General features: G+C 42.5%; 1 protein-coding gene across 1 annotated transcript; it reads left to right on the top strand.

Moving 5' to 3' along the window:
• Positions 1-16,384, top strand: tes (testis derived transcript (3 LIM domains)). The gene is made up of 7 exons (XM_060928412.1): positions 1-215; positions 6,443-6,528; positions 6,939-7,584; positions 8,319-8,690; positions 12,995-13,210; positions 14,400-14,558; positions 15,753-16,384. The coding sequence occupies exons 1-7, from the start codon at positions 189-191 to the stop codon at positions 15,945-15,947; spliced, it is 1,701 nt and encodes a 566-aa protein (XP_060784395.1). The 5' UTR covers positions 1-188; the 3' UTR covers positions 15,948-16,384.
• The last annotated feature ends 3,287 nt before the right edge of the window (positions 16,385-19,671 follow it).

Raw genomic sequence — 19,671 nt, 5'->3', positions numbered from 1 at the left:
AAGTGTCTTTACTTAACAATGAGCAGAGGAGAGGGAGAGGTGCAGGAGAGAGCACAGGGGGCATAAAAAGTGAAAGATCTGCTCCAGTCCCACCCTGGACATTTCATCAAACTGGTCTCATCGACTAGGAGTGTTATTATTGTTATTATTTTGGTTAAACTCAGTTTATTAATCAGCTTCACTTGACCATGGAAATCGAGAAGGAAGTGAAGAAGGTGAGTTTATTTCATGATCTGATGTTATAGAGCTTTATATCACTTGTGAAGAAGAGGTCAGGGGTTAATCTGCACATTACAGCACTGCACAGTGTCAGAGGCAGGGGAGGAAGTGGAATATTTTTTTAAATGAAGTGTTTATTGCAGTTTTTGGTGGTTTGGGACTCGACCCGAGTCATGTGGCAACGCCCTAAAGGTGGTCGATCTGATCTGGGGAATAATAGAAAATTATCATTTATAATTAACACACAAGCAAGTCTGTAATTAATTAATTAATGAGCAAAACTTGTTTAGTATTTTTCACTTATTTAGTATGAACCAGAATACATTAATTCATAAGAGTTTATTATTTAATTATTTCAAAACAGGGCAATTCCATGTAAATGTCAACCTCACCATGCAAAAATAAAGCAGCATGTAATACATCAAAACCACTCCCAGAGATCTCACCTAGGCCTGTATTTTACAGATGTGAATAAGTTGAACCAGTTTGTAACCAACCTAATATGTCACTGTCAGTCTTCCTTTCTTATAATGTAAACCCCAAGCTAAAATCAACTTTGATCATGTACAATTCTATATTATTCCCACAAGCCGCAGAAATGTATGCTAAAATCCACAAAACAATAGCCATCCTAAATATTATTTAAGAACTTTGATAGTTTTAGCTGATATTTAGAGAGTTTTTCAAAGGGTTATGGTGGTTAAATTGCTGATTTTCTAAACATACGCCATGTCTATTTCAGACGCGTCACATCCATAACGGAATTTCGTCACATCCATAACGCTGACTTTTCCTTCCGAAACTCTGCATGAAATACAAAATATTTTAAGCAAAGATTTTTTAATATTCACCTTGGACCCCTCTATCAAATGGATATCTCCATTTCGACATTAGGTTTACAATTTCACAGAGTTTGATAAAAATGTACAGTCACCCAAGAAAAGTGATACTTTTTCTGTCACATCCATAACGCATCTTTTATTGGCGTTTTCTGGCATGCCCTAGATGTACTATGGGAATTGTTCTTGTTCTATCACTTCTCCAGTATGGTACAGCCTTAAAATATGCAACACCTGTTTAAATACTGGGAGACAATAAAACATGCACTGGGTCATTTGTTGCCATTTTGAGTTCAAGTGTCACGTCCATAACGCTGGAATTGCTCAGCATAATCCACAGTCTTTAGATGACTTTTACTTTGCATGTCATGAAAATGTCACTTTTTCCCCTAAATATCACATTTTAAAAAGAGAGAGAGGAAACTACAGGATCTGATCAAGCCTGCCACCCTGTATAATCATAAGACAATCAGTGAGCCATCAACAGCAGCAGGAGTTGACTCCGGACCAGTCGTTCATGATAATATTACCGAGTTCTTCAGTGATCGGGGTGGCAAAGTAGCAAAGAAGATCTCATCTCATTATCTCTAGCCGCTTTATCCTGTTCTACAGGGTCGCAAGCAAGCTGGAGCCTATCCCAGCTGACTACGGGTGAAAGGCGGGGTACACCCTGGACAAGTCGCCAGGTCATCACAGGGCTGACACATAGACAACCATTCACACTCACACTCACACCTATGCTCAATTTAGAGTCACCAGTTAACCTAACCTGCATGTCTTTGGACTGTGGGGGAAACCGGAGCACCCGGAGGAAACCCACCAGGACCTTCTTGCTGTGAGGCGACAGCGCTAACCACTACACCACCGTGCTGCCCCAGCAGAGAAGATACCTAAGAAAAAGCATCATAGTGTGCATGATTTTGTTGGTGGGAGTGCTCTTGAGGGAGAAACTGTTAAGAAACTCAAAACGTACTGGGAGTCCTCCAAACCCTCTAAAACTTCAGCCCCAGCCCCTAAGAGAGCCTCTGTGACCAATTCAACCAACCATCAGAGCAAGAAAGCTTCACCACCTCCACCCCCGGAGTCCCCACAGCCTGGTCCATCCCAAATCCAGCTCGCATCTCCCTCAGAATCAGAGGATGACTCCCCAGCCAACAGAGAGTCTGAGGTAGCAGATGAGGAAAGGTGCTGTGTCTGTAAGAGGTTCTACATCCCTAGGAATCGCACTGATGGAGATCTGTATATAACTAACTGGGTCCAGTGTGTTAACACACAGTGTAACCACTGGGTGCACCTCAAGTATTGTACCAAGCTAAGAGTAGCTAGATCTGGCACTCGGTTTTTATGTGACTGTTGCACAGTGAGCAATGATATGTAAATAATTGTTTATTATTAATTCAACTCCATGTTGTTTTGGAGTATCTTCTTGTATAAAACTGTTTGAGATGAATGAGCGTTATGAATGTGGAAATTAATCAATTTTATATTGTGGTACATGTTCCCGTTTTATTAAAAAAATAGAAATGGCATGTCCCTAACCAACTATCCTACTTCTATCATAATGGAAATCCAATGATGACGTCATATATCGAGAATAGGTGACGGGGTGTTTCCACTTCATGAGGGGAGCATGTCTTATTGATTTGCGTCCGTGAAGCGTAAAATGTAAAACTTGTCACCCAAATTGTCAAAATTTGGTAGATAACTTGCAAATTCACTCAATAATAATGGGAATTGGTAGGAAATACGGATATATTGAAACACATTGCCCATGAATTCACTGATGTATCGAGAACTGGTAACGCATGGGTAAATAAATCACTATGTAAGAATATCATAAGCCAAAAAGGATCAAACTTTTTCATTTATACCTAAAATCATCCAGTTGAATAAAAGCTTTACATTTTATGGTGTAAAAAGTTTAACCTCCTAAGGCCCAAGCTGTTTTTTTTACATGCATTTTTTATTTCTCTTTGCTATTTGGGCTTATTAGAACCTGATTAGAATAAAAACTAAGCATCATCTTTTGAGAAGATGTACTTTTAGAGAAAAAGTATGTCCACATATGTGGATTCTTGTTCCGAATTTCCATAAAGTGCTGCCCACGCATGTGACCGCTAAGCCCTAGGAGGTTAATGTTGGTTTACGCTTCATACTGGTCAGGGTCAGAGTGGATCCTGGGAAAACTGGGTGCAAAATATGGTGTTTGAATTCATGTTGGATAGAATGCCAGGCCATCACTGCACAATGTACAGTACACACACGTACGTAGACACTGAGGAGTGATTTCACTTAGTCAGTCCAACTAGCCACATGTTTGTGGACAGTGGGAGGAAACCAGAGAACCCAGAGCGAGCAAACACACACACAGGAGGCAAACTAGGCAGAGAGCAGCCGGGAAGTCTGGAGCTGTGAGACGTTAACACCACTAACTGCTCACCCATCATGGTTGTGTTTTGTATTTTCTATTGTATAACATGAACTTGTTGACATGCAAAAATTATGCAGTTTTCCAGCTAAATATTTAAATAATATTGTCTGGCTTTTTTCGTGGTCTATCACAGGTATTCCGTTCACAGTTAGCATGATACTGAACAAGTCGAAGACGAGTAGCTGAATGGAATATATCTGATATACCATGGAAAAAAAAAAGCCAGGCATTATTATACATACACATTCCTTTCGGGTGTTCAACGCGTCTTTCGCTTTCAAAATTCTCTCAAAATCTTCCGTATTTAGCAAAGCGAAGCAAACCTGGCGGCCATGTTTGTTTTTCCCAGTCATGCGCTAGCGTGGAAGTTTTACATCTCCGACGTGTGACGTCATGTTGCTTTGATAACCATGCAATATCGTAAACCCTATTCAACGCTCATTCTTCATTGGGTAGAATGATGTTTATACACACAGGATAAGCGATATGCTAAAAATATTGCTATCGTGCTATCAAACCAAATGAATGAAACCCGCTACAAGGGAATAGAACACGTTTTCATTCCATCGAAAAAGTGTCCTGTGTGGATAATAATTCCTCTTATATCACAGCAATTTGATGACATGAATCTGACTACATGAATCACAGCCTGATTTTGTTGTGTCGTTTTTATGAATATGAACATCAAGAACAGTACAGTCCTTGTAGTCCTTCCTCCCCAATGACACGCAAGGACGTGAACGATGATTGGTCAGGTTCAAACTTGCCAATCTGTCGACCAAAACACGGCAGGGAATTATGGCACCGTGATCGGCAGAATGATCATTCTTAACTTAAAGAAAGACATTAAGAAAAGTCACATCATCTTCACGCTTGTGCTATGTTCTAGCAGCTGTAAACAATCGTTCTTTCACCAGCCTGTCTATTTTCTCTCTCTCGAATTTAATAAGACGGAAAACATGCAGCTTGCGATGCTACCGAGAAACTGCAACGTGTCAAAACTCTCCTGAAAACTTGCGGACACTGGAGACTCCTTCGACACCTGCTAAATAAGCATCTTTTTCCAAAAAAAAAACCCTTCACGTTTAATGCATATGTTAAATCCGTTTGTGACGCATCCGCTATACGCGTCCTGACAGAAATAATAACGTATTAGAACATGTGCATTGATAGAAACCTGTGATTTGAAGCTGTACTGCTGTTCTAGAAAATTAATCACCACCTTCTGACCAATCAGAATCCAGAACTCATCAGTCGTGAAATTTGTCTTATGTAATATATGAGAGAGAGCAAGCAGAGACTTTTTGTATAAATTTTTTTTTTTCTTCTTGCCCTTGGATAATTTCAGGGAGGATGGATTTATTAATTAATTAATTTATTTAAATAATACATTTCTGATTTAACAGTATGATTTCTTTTGCGCGGATTGCACTAATTGGGCTTCATTTACGAATCTTTTCGTCAAGAAACTTGTCTCATCTCATTATCTGTAGCCGCTTTATCCTGTTCTACAGGGTCGCAGGCAAGCTGGAGCCTATCCCAGCTGACTACGGGCGAAAGGCGGGGTACACCCTGGACAAGTCGCCAGGTCATCACAGGGCTGACACATAGACACAGACAACCATTCACACTCACATTCACACCTACGGTCAATTTAGAGTCACCAGTTAACCTAACCTGCATGTCTTTGGACTGTGGGGGAAACCAGAGCACCCGGAGGAAACCCACGCGGACACGGGGAGAACATGCAAACTCCGCACAGAAAGGCCCTCGCCGGCCACGGGGCTCGAACCCGGACCTTCTTGCTGTGAGGCGACAGCACTAACCACTACATCACCGTACTGCCCGAAGCTCATATGTCTTAATTGGAAAATTAATCACTAAATTTGGAATTTTCTTGACAAAAACAAAAAATCCTGCCAGATTTCCACAACTTCTTCATTGTCATGTGCTGCCAAGCATGTTCATAATCATGGCTCAGCCGATTTCATATTTAGCCACACCCATGAATAACATATAAGTCAAAGTCCCTATCGAGCTGAAAACACCAAGACGACAACTAAACGGTAAATGAGCGTCTCCTAAATGCGGTTTGCAGCCTGGGGGGCCGTAGGGGGTTAGGAGCCTTGCTCAAGTGCACTTCAGCCTTCCTGATGGTCCAAGGAATTGAACTGCTGACCTTTTGGTCCCAAATGTGCGTCTCTAACCATTAGGCCATGCACCGTCCCCCTCGCAGACACACTAACATTTCCTCATTTTATAACATGCTATTACTTTTGTTCTCATCGCAAGCGTAGTCTTGTTTATTTTAATTTCTGGATTAATATGAAACAATTACGTAAGTTCATTTATATCACTCATATCCGGTGTGATAAACTGTTAATAACAGGGATAAGAGTCTAACAGCTGGTTCAAACCTGGTCTTAAACCAGGTGTTTGGCAAATTCCTCCCGGGTTTTGGGTTCCGTCATGATTTAGAAGTAAAGACATCTGCTCTGAAAGCAGCAGGAGGGTGTTGGAGCCCTCCAGGCTTCTTACACATCTTCAAATACTTGGCCTTATATAGGCATGGTCGTGTCGGGATGGCTCGGTGCGTCGGCAGTGAGTGATCCGTGCTCAAAATGAATATTAAAAAAACAAGGCGTTTGGCAGCAGAAGTGAAATATCAAACAGCATGAGAGCAGAATATGATCTCATGACCTAAGTATGTAAATAGTCTGCATGTAGAGATGGAGATAAAAACAGGTTTATGTGGGATGAGAAATAATCCAAGCCGGAGTATTTTACATAGATCTGGAGAAGTATGGAGTTTCAAGATGACTCTCAATAAGCTCTTTTGCTCATCAGTCCGTCTCAAGTTCCGTTCAGTTTGCCCCAAAGCCACGTTCCAAGGATTTGTAGTGTTGTTTAAACCTGAATTTATGTCTAACACCAAGTGTGTGTGTGTTGGCAGATGACCCTGGGCCATGAGATCGGAGCCGGAGCAGCGTGTCTGAAATGCAAGGACAAGTGTGAGGGCTTTGAGCTTCACTTCTGGAGGTTTGTATGCAATAACTCCAAACTTGTGAATGGATTTGTCTGTTTAACTTGCACTACAAAGCGCTTCTGTAAGTCGATCTAGATAAAGCCATCTGCTGTAAATGTAACGACACACACTGGGCACCGATGCATGTTTTTTTATCCACTTGATATCTAAAGTTATGAACCTTCTTCCTTTTTTACCCTGGCTGTTGGCTGTCTTTCTGTGTTATGACACGCCCAGGACACCAACCAGTGCTGTAATGATATTCCAAGTTTTGCAGCGTGTGTTTCTCTAGTAGTGGACCAGATTCTGTGTAGTTGGTGAAATTGTGGTCAAACATTGGTCTCATTTTGGTTTCCTATGTAAAATTCAAGCTTTTGACAACCTTGCAGAGAAAATTCATCATCCTTGTTCATCATTTTAACAGAAAGATCTGCCGCAACTGCAAGTGCGGGATAGAGGATCACGACGTGCATCTGCAGACGGAAGAGAACCAGAAGGTGGGGCGGCTTTTCGAAGACACCAAGTACACAGGCCTCATCGCCAAGCTGAAGAGAGATGGAGTGCCTTCATACCAAGGCAACCAGCTCACTGTAACCATCAGCATACCTGCTACTGGTACTGCGGTACCTGTTCCAGTGGCTGGTACTGCAGGGACAGTGAGTCCTGCCTATTCCCAAGGTGTCCCTGGCCACGGGGCCCCTTCTGTCCCTGGCCACGGGGCCCCTTCTGTCCCTGGCCACGGGGCCCCTTCTGTCCCTGGCCACGGGGCCCCTTCTGTCCCTGGCCACGGGGCCCCTTCTGTCCCTGGCCACGGGGCCCCTTCTGTCCCTGGCCACGGCGCCCCTTCTGTCCCTGGCCACGGCGCCCCTTCTGTCCCTGGCAAGGGTACTCCGTCTGCTTCAAGCCAAGGCTTCCCTTCTGTCCCTGGTGCCTCCATTGCCGCAGGTCAAAGTATCCCTCCTGCTGCCCCTGTTGCTGCTGCCCTCACTCCCCCTGCCGTGGCAGCCAAAAAGAATGTGGTCAAAGCTGTCACCTACGAGTGGGCTCCTCCAGGGGTTGACCAGAAGTTGGTAAGGATTCCAGCACTGCTGTTTTTGATTTTACATGCTTTCATCATTTAGATCTATAGACTTTTGAAGGAGCAGAACTTTTTGTTGGTGCATGAAAACCTTGACAAGCAAGTAACCCCACCCCCTTTATTGAAACTATGTGGGCCGGTCGCAACGCTGGCTCAATCAGGAGTTCAAACCCCAAACACTACCAAACTGCCACTATTGGCCTTTGAGCAAGGCCTTGAACTCTTTCAGCTCCAGGGGGCGTCGTATCATGGCTGACCCCAGTTTCTTAAGGAGCTGGAATATACTATGAAGATAATTTTTCTGTATAATAATGTACAGTAAATCTGACAAAGGCTTTCTTTCTTACAAGTTGCCTTTAAGGAAAAAAAAGGTTGAGCAGAAGTAATTTCTGGGCCAGAAAAAAGTTATACAGAAGGCTGAAATGGAAAAAACGATCGTGATCCATTGCATGGAAATGTTGCAGATAGCAGTATTGCATGTATATCTTTTGAAATAATATGATTTAAAGGTTTAGGAATACTTTTAAAAATTACCTATTGCACCTTTAATATCATTACATACCTATTCTAGAGAAATGTCAAAGTTTACATCTCGAGCAGGTTCCTTTTTTTCCATAAAAGATTTTCTGTGGTTTAGTTGTTCATATTCATTGTTACATGCTGCTCATTCCCCACTCTGTCCTTGTTGTTCCTCTGTCCCTGATGATCATTGTGTTCCTGCTGCAGGCTCTGCGTTACATGGAGCTGCTTCCCCCGGAGCGGCGGCCCATAGCAGGCACTCAGGGAGCAGATTATCGCAAGAAGCAGATGGCTAAACAGCTGCCAGAGCACGACCAGGACCCGGAGCGCTGCCACGAGCTCTCGCCCACCGAGGTCAAACAAATGCAGCATTATGTGCGCAAGTACAAGGACGAGGCTCTGGGCATCGGAGACCTGACCCTCCCAGAGGAGATCGGTTCTCATGCAGGACCCATTCAGAGTTCAGGCTCCGGAGCCAAGCCTGGGGCACCCGGTGACCAGGGCACGGCCTCTGTGGGGAAGGTCGGGATCCCGGGGGCAGTTGGGGCTGCAAGCGGAGCCGGTCCTGCTGGGAACTACGTAAGTGCTTCAGCTCTATAGGTTTTGAGTTTGATAATCAAATTAGACAGATGGTAGAAAATATACACATTGTAAAAATAGCCAGAAGTAGTGTATATTTTCCAAAAACATAAGGCGTACTATAATATTTAACTGGGAAACTAATATTTCTCTAATTTCTATTAATGTCTTCTCCAAATCAAATGTGATTTTAAGCCATAAATTTGTTCATAGTGATTTCAGATCAAGTCGGATTATACAGTGGGGCAAAAAAGTATTTAGTCAGCCACCAATTGTGCAAGTTCTCCTACTTAAAAAGATGAGAGGCCTGTAATTTTCATCATAGGTACACTTCAACTATGAGAGACAGAATGGGGGGAAAGAATCCAGGAAATCACATTGTAGGATTTTTAATGAATTAATTGGTAAATTCCTCGGTAAAATAAGTATTTGGTCACCTACAAACAAGCAAGATTTCTGGCTCTCACAGACCTGTAACAACTTCTTTAAGAGACTCCTCTGTCCTCCACTCGTTACCTGTATTAATGGCACCTGTTTGAACTCATTATCAGTATAAAAGACACCTGTCCACAACCTCAAACAGTCACACTCCAAACTCCACTATGGCCAAGACCAAAGAGCTGTCAAAGGACACCAGAAACAAAATTGTAGACCTGCACCAGGCTGGGAAGACTGAATCTGCAATAGGTAAGCAGCTTGGTGTGAAGAAATCAACTGTGGGAGCAATTATTAGAAAATGGAAGACATACAAGACCACTGATAATCTCCCTCGATCTGGGGCTCCACGCAAGATCTCACCCCGTGGGGTCAAAATGATCACAAGAACGGTGAGCAAAAATCCCAGAACCACACGGGGGGACCTAGTGAATGACCTGCAGAGAGCTGGGACCAAAGTAACAAAGGCTACCATCAGTAACACACTACGCCGCCAGGGACTCAAATCCTGCAGTGCCAGACGTGTCCCCCTGCTTAAGCCAGTACATGTCCAGGCCTGTCTGAAGTTTGCTAGAGAGCATTTGGATGATCCAGAAGAGGATTGGGAGAATGTCATATGGTCAGATGAAACCAAAATAGAACTTTTTGGTAAAAACTCAACTTGTCGTGTTTGGAGGAGAAAGAATGCCGAGTTGCATCCAAAGAACACCATACCTACTGTGAAGCATGGGGGTGGAAACATCATGCTTTGGGGCTGTTTTTCTGCAAAGGGACCAGGACGACTGATCCGTGTAAAGGAAAGAATGAATGGGGCCATGTATTGTGAAATTTTGAGTGAAAACCTCCCTCCATCAGCAAGGGCATTGAAGATGAAACGTGGCTGGGTCTTTCAGCATGACAATGATCCCAAACACACCGCCCGGACAATGAAGGAGTGGCTTCGTAAGAAGCATTTCAAGGTCCTGGAGTGGCCTAGCCAGTCTCCAGATCTCAACCCCATAGAAAATCTTTGGAGGGAGTTGAAAGTCCGTGTTGCCCAGCGACAGCCCCAAAACATCACTGCTCTAGAGGAGATCTGCATGGAGGAATGGGCCAAAATACCAGCAACAGTGTGTGAAAACCTTGTGAAGACTTACAGAAAACGTTTGACCTCCGTCATTGCCAACAAAGGGTATATAACAAAATATTGAGATGAACTTTTGTTATTGACCAAATACTTATTTTCCACCATAATTTGCAAATAAATTCTTTAAAAATCAGACAGTGTGATTTTCTGGATTATTTTTTTTTCTCATTTTGTCTCTCATAGTTGAGGTATACCTATGATGAAAATTACAGGCCTCTCTCATCTTTTTAAGTGGGAGAACTTGCACAATTGGTGACTGACTAAATACTTTTTTGCCCCACTGTAGTTCTGGAATAATTTTAATCCTGTAGATGAAGTGATTCAGATTTCCAGGACAGGACATACTGTACTCCCGTGTACTCTTAGATGGATCAGAGTTTCTTGCAGGACTTTTTTTTGTTACTTTTAACTTGAAATTTAAAAAAAAATAATGATAAAACGATGACAGATCTCAAGACTAACGGAAGAATCCGAATGAAACCCACGTGAAGGTTTTGATTACAGGTTAAAGTTTTAATAACTTTAACCTAAAAAACAAAATATTGCTCCGTTTCTCAAAATCCAGTGACTGTTATTCCACTCAATCTTGTCATACATGGATTATAGACAATCTGGTGCTCCACGCCTCGTCGGCTATCAGCTCATGTACGACTCGATTTCATGGAATAACTGTTTGCTAATTATACCAAAGTCTAAACATCTACACCTGAGTGTTAAATTCAGATCAACTGAAACATCCGTATTTAAAAGAACGTAGTTTGTAAGTCATGGGGGGAATTCTCTCATGAGAACATCTCTTACATGTTGAGTGAATGCTTTTGGAGAAACATCTTCTGTTATAGCTTAGACTTAAAGGGAAACTGAAGTCATTTTTAAACTTGCTTTATTTCTTAATTAACGTGTTATTCAATTATGTTTTCGGTTGTAGTAACCTTATATCGTGACTTGTATTGGCAGCTAATCGCAATTAAATATTATACTCATCGGCCTGTTCGGTTTTTGGCCGTGTTGAATTTGGTTCGTTTGGTCCACGGCAGGCGTCGCTTATCCGCGCGATCTTCACGAGACTTGTGCGAGACTTCGAAACGTGAAGCGTCAGCCAGGTGTCAGTGCCGCCATTTTGAAAACTGTTTTCCAAACGAAATATTGTACAAAAACGAGTTTAAATGACGATTACTGCCGACTTTTCTCAAACTTTCCTGATTGCTATCAAAACAAACAAAACTTCCGGCTTGATTACATCAGCATTCGAAAGAGGGCGTGCACGCCTTTTGACAGCGTTGGCAGATGTCGGTCACTTTGATTTCCGCTGTACATTTATGGTCGTTGCTTTGACATATGGACTGGTATATTACAGAGCATATTTCAAACACTCATAACTTGCTAGGGTGGCACGGTGGTGTAGTGGTTAGCGCTGTCGCCTCACAGCAAGAAGGTCCGGGTTCGAGCCCCGTGTTCTGACACTGAATCTCATCTCGTTATCTCTAGCCGCTTTATCCTGTTCTACATGGTCGCGGGCAAGCTGGAGCCTATCCCAGCTGACTACGGGCGAAAGGCGGGGTACACCCTGGACAAGTCGCCAGGTCATCACAGGGCTGACACATAGACACAGACAACCATTCACACTCACATTCACACCTACGGTCAATTTAGAGTCACCAGTTAACCTAACCTGCATGTCTTTGGACTGTGGGGGAAACCGGAGCACCCGGAGGAAACCCACGGGGAGAACATGCAAACTCTGCACAGAAAGGCCCTCGCCGGCCACGGGGCTCGAACCCGGACCTTCTTGCTGTGAGGCGACAGCGCTAACCACTACACCACTGTGCCGCCCGACACTGAATCTGTTCACAATAAAATGCTTAAATGGGAATCACTTAGAGAGTTATGTATTTAAATGCATGTTATAAGGTAGATTTTAAATGGAAGAAAAAAGTCTTGCTGAAGATTATGGTTGCTTTAGCTTTCTTTGTTGCTATAATTTTTATTCTGTTTTTTTTTTTAAAATTAATATAAAATATGGAGATTGACACTACTTGATTCCTGCCACCAGATGGCGCCATGTAATAGCGTATTTTGTGATAAACCTACTCCTCTGTACTGGTGCATTGGGTTCTCTACAGAGTTTCTGATGAAACACAAAGGTCTAGTGTTTGTTGAGAGGCAATTAATAATAATTTGCATAATTTATAGATTTTTTTTTTTTTTTTTAATTGAAAAAAATCATGGGGCGGCACGGTGGTGTAGTGGTTAGCGCCGTCGCCTCACAGCAAGAAGGTCCGGGTTCGAGCCCCGTGGCTGGCGAGAGCCTTTCTGTGCGGAATTTGCATGTTCTCCCCGTGTCCGCGTGGGTTTCCTCCGGGTGCTCCGGTTTCCCCCACAGTCCAAAGACATGCAGGTTAGGTTAACTGGTGACTCTAAATTGAGCGTAGGTGTGAATGTGAGTGTGAATGGTTGTCTGTGTCTATGTGTCAGCCCTGTGATGACCTGGCGACTTGTCCAGGGTGTACCCCGCCTTTCGCCCGTAGTCAGCTGGGATAGGCTCCAGCTTGCCTGCGACCCTGTAGAACAGGATAAAGCGGCTACAGATAATGAGATGAGATGAAAAAATCATTGATATAGAATATAAGCTACACAATAAGTCCTGTTTCAGGAGCTCAGTGTTTGCCCCGATGTCTCTGTCCTGCTGTTGCTCTGAAACCACAGATGTCGTATCCTGAACTCGTATCCGTTGTCTCCTCAGGCGTGTCATCACTGCCAGTGTGTCATGAACCGTGGCGACCTGGCTGTTTTCGCAGAACGCGCCGGATACGACAAGCTGTGGCACCCGGGATGCTTCGTGTGCTGCACCTGCAACGAGCTGCTGGTGGATATGATTTACTTCTGGAAGAAGGGGAAGCTCTACTGCGGCCGTCATTACGGAGACAGTGAGAAGCCCCGATGCGCTGGCTGTGACGAGGTGAGAGAGAGAGAGAGGGAGGAGCTGTGATGATCCACAGGTCGGATGATGTAGTGTGATTTAAATAAAATAATTGTTTGACATCAGAGCTGGGTGATTTTGATAATATTCTATCAATATCGTGATTAGTTATGTCATGATACACTTTCCTGAGACGACACATTTTTATTACGTTTTTTAAAAATATAATCAAGTACCTTTTTTTTTTTTTCATTTTTTTAAACATAGTTTTAAGTGTTAAAATGTTTACAGATTTTTTTTATCTATTCATGTTTTTCGGTGTTAAATATTATTTATGTATTTATTTTGTATGCATTTTTTAAATGTAAAAAATTAGTTTTTTGGTGAATATGAAAAAGTATAATCAAAGGTTTCTTTGGGGGGAAATATTGCATACCTTTTTTTTTTATTATTATTTATTTATTATTTTTTTAAAAACTTCATATCGTCTGGTTCCTACTGAGCAATGGAAAGATATTATTTTATTTATTTTTTTGGTAATAAATCATCACAGCATCTTAATTTTCCGAAATTAATTTTATAGATGGATATTCAGCATGTAAAATGAGTATAGTATCTATCTATCTATCTATCTATCTATCTATCTATCTATCTATCTATCTTCAGGTCTGCGAGATGCTCATGGCGATTTTTACCAGCTGTTTATTAATTAATTAATTTTATTTATTTATTTTTTAAATTGCTAATGTGGAGGAGGAACCATGTGATGCCACCATCATCATGACTACTGGATTAACAACGGGGGCGTAGATGCGAATGGGCCGTCCTGAAGTGCTTTATTCCTCTTATGCCACAGAAATATCTTGATTTACATATTTTTAAATTAAAAATAAAAAAAAAGACACGTTAGACCTTTTATCCGCTTGTAGTTGTGTTTTAACGTTGCGGAACGACTTCTTGCGGAGAGTAAACCCCTCGGTCCTGAAGAAAGTTACAGCTTTACTCCTGACTGTTCAGAAGTCAGAATCAAGCTATGCGATGGGTACGAACACCTTTCGACCAATCAGAATTGAGAATTCAGCAGCACTGTGGTACAACGATGCGCATTTGAGTGAAAAACAGATTTATTGAGTGATTTTGTTTCAGGTGAGCTGGAGGCGGCCTGAGAGGCCTGTTGGTTTCGGGTTTCTGTTTCTAACGTTCCTCTGTGATCGTGTGTGTGTTTCAGCTCATCTTCAGTAATGAGTACACTCAGGCGGAGGGACAGAACTGGCACCTAAAACACTTCTGCTGTTTTGACTGTGACTGTGTTCTGGCTGGAGAAACCTACGTCATGGAGAACGACAAGCCAGTGTGCCAACCCTGCTACATGAAGAACCACGCTGTGGTAAAGAACTCACACATGTGTGCACACACAGATGTATATAAAAAAATCTCACACGGGCACGCACACAGCCTGAAGGTTAGAGAAGCAGGCTTGGGCTTTAAGGGTCGCTGGTTCGATTCCCTGGACTGGCAGGAAACGTGGGGGACTGAATGAACAGAACTTTCCCCTCCGTGGCTGAAGTGGCCTTGAGCGAGGCACCGAACCCCCAACTGCTCCCTGGGTGCCGTAACGCAGCTGCCCACTGCTGTGTGTGTGTGTGTGTGTGTGTGTGTGTGTGTGTGTAAAATGTGTGAGTGTGTATGAAATGCTTTATAAATAAAGTGTGTGTGTGTGCCTATTGCTTAAATCCAGAGGATGAATTTTGCTGTACTTTAATGTACATGTGACAGAATGTAGGCTTTCGCACTCAGTGTAGTTGTTTGTTTTCTATGTCAGTATTACACGCATTTGCATCTCTTGCCTGTGTGTGTGTGTGTGTGTGTGTGTGTGTACACTGATATTTGACTATCAGTCATGCTGTGATGAGATTTTACTTGCAAATAATACTGGTCTCTTCATGTGCTTTGTGAATTTATTTCATTTACATATTTATAATGGGCGGCACGGTGGTGTAGTGGTTAGTGCTGTCGCCTCACAGCAAGAAGGTCCGGGTTCGAGCCCCGTGGCTGGCGAGGGCCTTTCTGTGTGGAGTTTGCATGTTCTCCCCGTGTCTGCGTGGGTTTCCTCCGGGTGCTCCGGTTTCCCCCACAGTCCAAAGACATGCAGGTTAGGTTAACTGGTGACTCTAAATTGAGCGTAGGTGTGAATGTGAGTGTGAATGGTTGTCTGTGTCTATGTGTCAGCCCTGTGATGACCTGGCGACTTGTCCAGGGTGTACCCCGCCTTTCGCCCGTAGTCAGCTGGGATAGGCTCCAGCTTGCCTGCGACCCTGTAGAACAGGATAAAGCGGCTAGAGATGATGAGATGAGGGTTGGGTAAGATGATGATAGAGCATTGATATCATGATAGAATATGTGATGTATTGCAGGTATCGTGAACATTTTGATAGCTGTTCCAAACTCTGATTATGCTCCGAGTCGTTAATGAAAATATGTAAAATATTCATTTCTATACAGGTGTGTGTGTGTGTATGGTGTATCATGAAAATGTCTTCAATTATCATATGATATTCAGAGTGTGTGTGGTTTTTTGCAGGCTTGCGTGTCCTGTAAGAAGCCGATCGAGCCCGAGGCCCAGCGCGTGTCCTTTGGTGAGCACCACTGGCACGCCGAGCCTCAGTGTTTTCAGTGCTTGGGCTGCTCCAAGTGCCTGGTGGGTCAGCGCTTCATGGCGCTGCAGGGGAAACTGCTCTGCTCCGTCGAGTGCAAGAAGAAAGTCATGGGATCTTAGAGAACATCTCCACAGCTCCACCACCAAGTCCTGATCTCATAACCACTCTGTTTATAACCACTGGTGATGTTTCAGGTTGTTTTCAGGAACTACTACTACTACTTCTTTTAAACTCTGTTAGCTGAATAAGAGCTTTCAAGCTGTTCATGGTTTTGCATACAGCAGCCTGCAGGTAAGCAGCGATTATAGTGAATGGAAATCAGCTGAGAGACACAGATTACCTTTTGGTATCACACTGAGGCTCCGCCCACATGCTGTTAAAAACGCGTGTCTCCATCCTGCTGCTGCTGTGTTCCGACCCGACCCGGTATTACACCACTTCTACACTCTGTCTGAACAAATTTTTTACGATCAATCACAAAACTGCACTTTAGTTTCAGTTGTTTCCTCCCCCCTGTTCCTGGCTTTGTAATAAAATAAATAACTTGCAAGAGAAATTGTCTGATGTGTGGTCAATTTTTATTTATTTATTTATTTATTTTTTCTTCCCTCTCTATGGTTTTATATTTGATTTATTCTCAGTAATGCGAGTGAAATGAAGTTCGGGGTAACTCTGGTGTCGCTTTGGAGGCACGACATCATGGGAATTCGAGCTGCTTGTGCATCTGCAGTTAAAGACAGACATGACATGTCCCGTCGTGTAGCGCGGAACATCCCGTCGTTGTTCTGAAAATGAAAAATTTTTCACCCGACATGCCGTTAATCTTGTATTTGTTTGGTCGCGAAGCTAAATAAGGCTAACAAAACACAGTATCTAACTTTTTTTTTTTCCAATTTAAATAGTTTTCCTCATTTGGTTGTGATGTTAAAAAAAAAAAAAAAGGTTGCGTCAAACACTAAAAAAAGGCACGTGGAAAGAAATGCTGTAGACCAAAATGAAATGTTTCACCATTAAAACTTGCTAGATACTGTGACTAAATGTAGAGTAATTCGTGCTAGCTGTCCTAAACCGGGATGTCCGGTAACCATACCCTATAGATCCAGAACTACAGTGCTGAGCGTAAATGAGTGCACCCCCTTTGAAAAGTAACATTTTAAACAATATCTCAATGAACGCAAACAATTTCCAAAATGTTGACGAGACAAAGTTTAATATAACATCTGTTTAACTTATAACGTGAAAGTAAGGTTAATAATATAACTTAGATTACACTTTTTTTTTTTTTTCAGTTTTACTCAAATTAGGGTGGTGCAAAAATGAGTACACCCCACAACAAAAACTACTACATCTAGCACTTTGTATGGCCTCCATGATTTTTAATGACAGCACCAAGTCTTCTAGGCATGGAATGAACAAGTTGGTGACATTTTGCGACGTCAATCTTTTTCCATTCTTCAACAGCGACCTCTTTTAGTGAGTGGATGCTGAATGGAGAGTGATGCTCAACTTGTCTCTTCAGAATTCCCCAAAGAAAATTTCTTTCCACCACAAAGGTGAAGGCTACAAGAAGATCAGCAAAGCTTTACTTATCGGTCAGAATACTGTAGCAAAAGTGGTACAAAGATGGAACTGCAACCATCTCACAGAGACGTCCAGGTCGTCCATGGAAGTTAACACCTCGACAGGAGCGTCTTCTGATGAGAAGGGTTGAAGAAAATCGGCATGCAAGTTCACTGCAGTTATCTAAAGAAGTAGAAAGCCAAACTGGGGTGACTATTTCCCGTGACACAATACAGCGTACACTGCAGAGGAATGGCATGCATGGACGCCGTCCACGAAAGAAGCCTCTCCTAAAGCCCAGGCACAAAAAAGCCCGCCTAGAGTTTGCCAGGGCCCATGCTGACAAAGATGAAGACTACTGGGACTCTATACTCTGGAGTGATGAGACCAAGATAAATGTTTTTGGAACTGATGGCTTCAAAACTGTATGGCATCGCAAAGGTGAGGAATACAAAGAAAAATGCCTGGTGCCTACAGTGAAACATGGTGGTGGCAGTGTCCTTATGTGGGGCTGCTGATGTCAGGGAGCTGCATTTCATTGATGGCATCATGAATTCACAGACGTATTGCTCTATACTGAAAGAGATGCTACCATCACTCCGTGCCCTTGGTCGTCGTGCACTTTTCCAACATGACTAAACACACATCTAAGGCCACTGTTGGATTTCTGAAGAAGAACAGGGTGAAAGTGATTCAGTGGCCAAGTATGTCTCCTGATCTGAACCCAATCGAACACTTATGGGGAATTCTGAAGAGACAAGTTGAGCATCACTCTCCATCCAGCATCCAGTCATTGTTGAAGAATGGAAAAAGATCGATGTTGCAAAATGTCGCCAACTTGTTCATTCCATGCCTAGAAGACTTGGTGCCGTCATTAAAAATCATGGAGGCCATACGAAGTACTAGATGTAGTAGTTTTTGTTGTGGGGTGTACTCATTTTTGCACCACCCTAATTTGAGTAAAACTGAAAAATGTGTAATCTAAGTTATATTATTAACGTTACTTTCACGTTATAAGTTAAACAGATCTCATCTCATCTCATGTAGCCGCTTTATCCTGTTCTACAGGGTCGCAGGCAAGCTGGAGCCTATCCCAGCTGACTACGGGTGAAAGGCGGGGTACACCCTGGACAAGTCGCCAGGTCATCACAGGGCTGACACATAGACACAGACAACCATTCACACTCATATTCACACCTACGGTCAATTTAGAGTCACCAGTTAACCTAACCTGCATGTCTTTGGACTGTGGGGGAAACCGGAGCACCCGGAGGAAACCCACGCGGACACGGGGAGAACATGCAAACTCCACACAGGAAGGCCCTCGCCTGCCCCGGGGCTCGAACCCGGACCTTCTTGCTGTGAGGTGACAGCGCTAACCACTACACCACCGTGCCACCCAAGTTAAACAGATGTTATATTAAACTTTGTCTTGTCAACATTTTGGAAATTGTTTGTGTTCATTGAGATATTGTTTAAAATGTTACTTTTCAAAGGGGGTGTACTCATTTACGCTGAGCACTCTATAAGAGATAAAGAAGGATGCTTTTGAGGAAAAAAAACAATTTTTCATGGATCATTCAGGTTCAGTGATCCAGATCAGCACCAAAAGTCATAACAATGCAATTCAGCTCAGAGGTATTCTTCATGTGAAATTTGGTGATGAAAACTGAGGGAGAAATAGCATCCTAAAAAAATGTTATGATGATGATAATAAAGCAGAAAGATCTTGACTTAGAGTAGCAATTTGTGCTAGGGCAAATTAAAAATACTATAAACAGTAATTTGTAAGCCATAATAAATGAAACAAAGTCAATATTTGGTGCGAGACGAAATTTCCTTTGCTTTACAAACAAAAAAAAAAAGTAGTCTTGGGTCCAATGAGTGCAGTTTTACGCGGAAATGGTTTTACTGAGGTTTTACTGAGGATGTTACAGAACCAGCCACAGTTCTTCTGGACACTTTGTCACACTCACGTCTTCATTTTGCACCAAAACCTTTTTTTTCTGTAATATTTAATTTTGTGCTGGAAAAACGAACACTTGGAATTCTAAAATGTTTTAGACTCGATAATGTAGAAATCATAAAATAGAAATCTATAACAAAGTTTGTATGAAAAAAACAAACGAACCAGAGTGCCAAGACTTTTGCCCAGCACTGTATACCTTCTGAAATGGTGTGCTTTCAAGCATTTTAGAAATTAATATATATTTTTTTGAACTACACAAGCTTGAAGAGACACTAGATGGCACTTTTCTCTCATTTTTTTGTTTCCGCACTATA

The sequence above is a fragment of the Neoarius graeffei genome, chromosome 8 (genome assembly GCF_027579695.1).
Source record: "Neoarius graeffei isolate fNeoGra1 chromosome 8, fNeoGra1.pri, whole genome shotgun sequence".
Lineage (NCBI taxonomy): Eukaryota > Metazoa > Chordata > Actinopteri > Siluriformes > Ariidae > Neoarius > Neoarius graeffei.
Note: the sequence above shows the minus strand (reverse complement) of the source record. Positions and strands in the feature narration are given on the sequence as shown.

Coding starts and splice junctions, on each gene's coding strand:
- tes (XM_060928412.1), top strand. CDS start 189: ATGGAAATCGAGAAGGAAGTGAAGAAG. Junction 216..6,442: donor TCGAGAAGGAAGTGAAGAAG/GTGAGTTTATTT, acceptor GTGTGTTGGCAG/ATGACCCTGGGCCATGAGAT. Junction 7,585..8,318: donor CAGGGGTTGACCAGAAGTTG/GTAAGGATTCCA, acceptor TTCCTGCTGCAG/GCTCTGCGTTACATGGAGCT.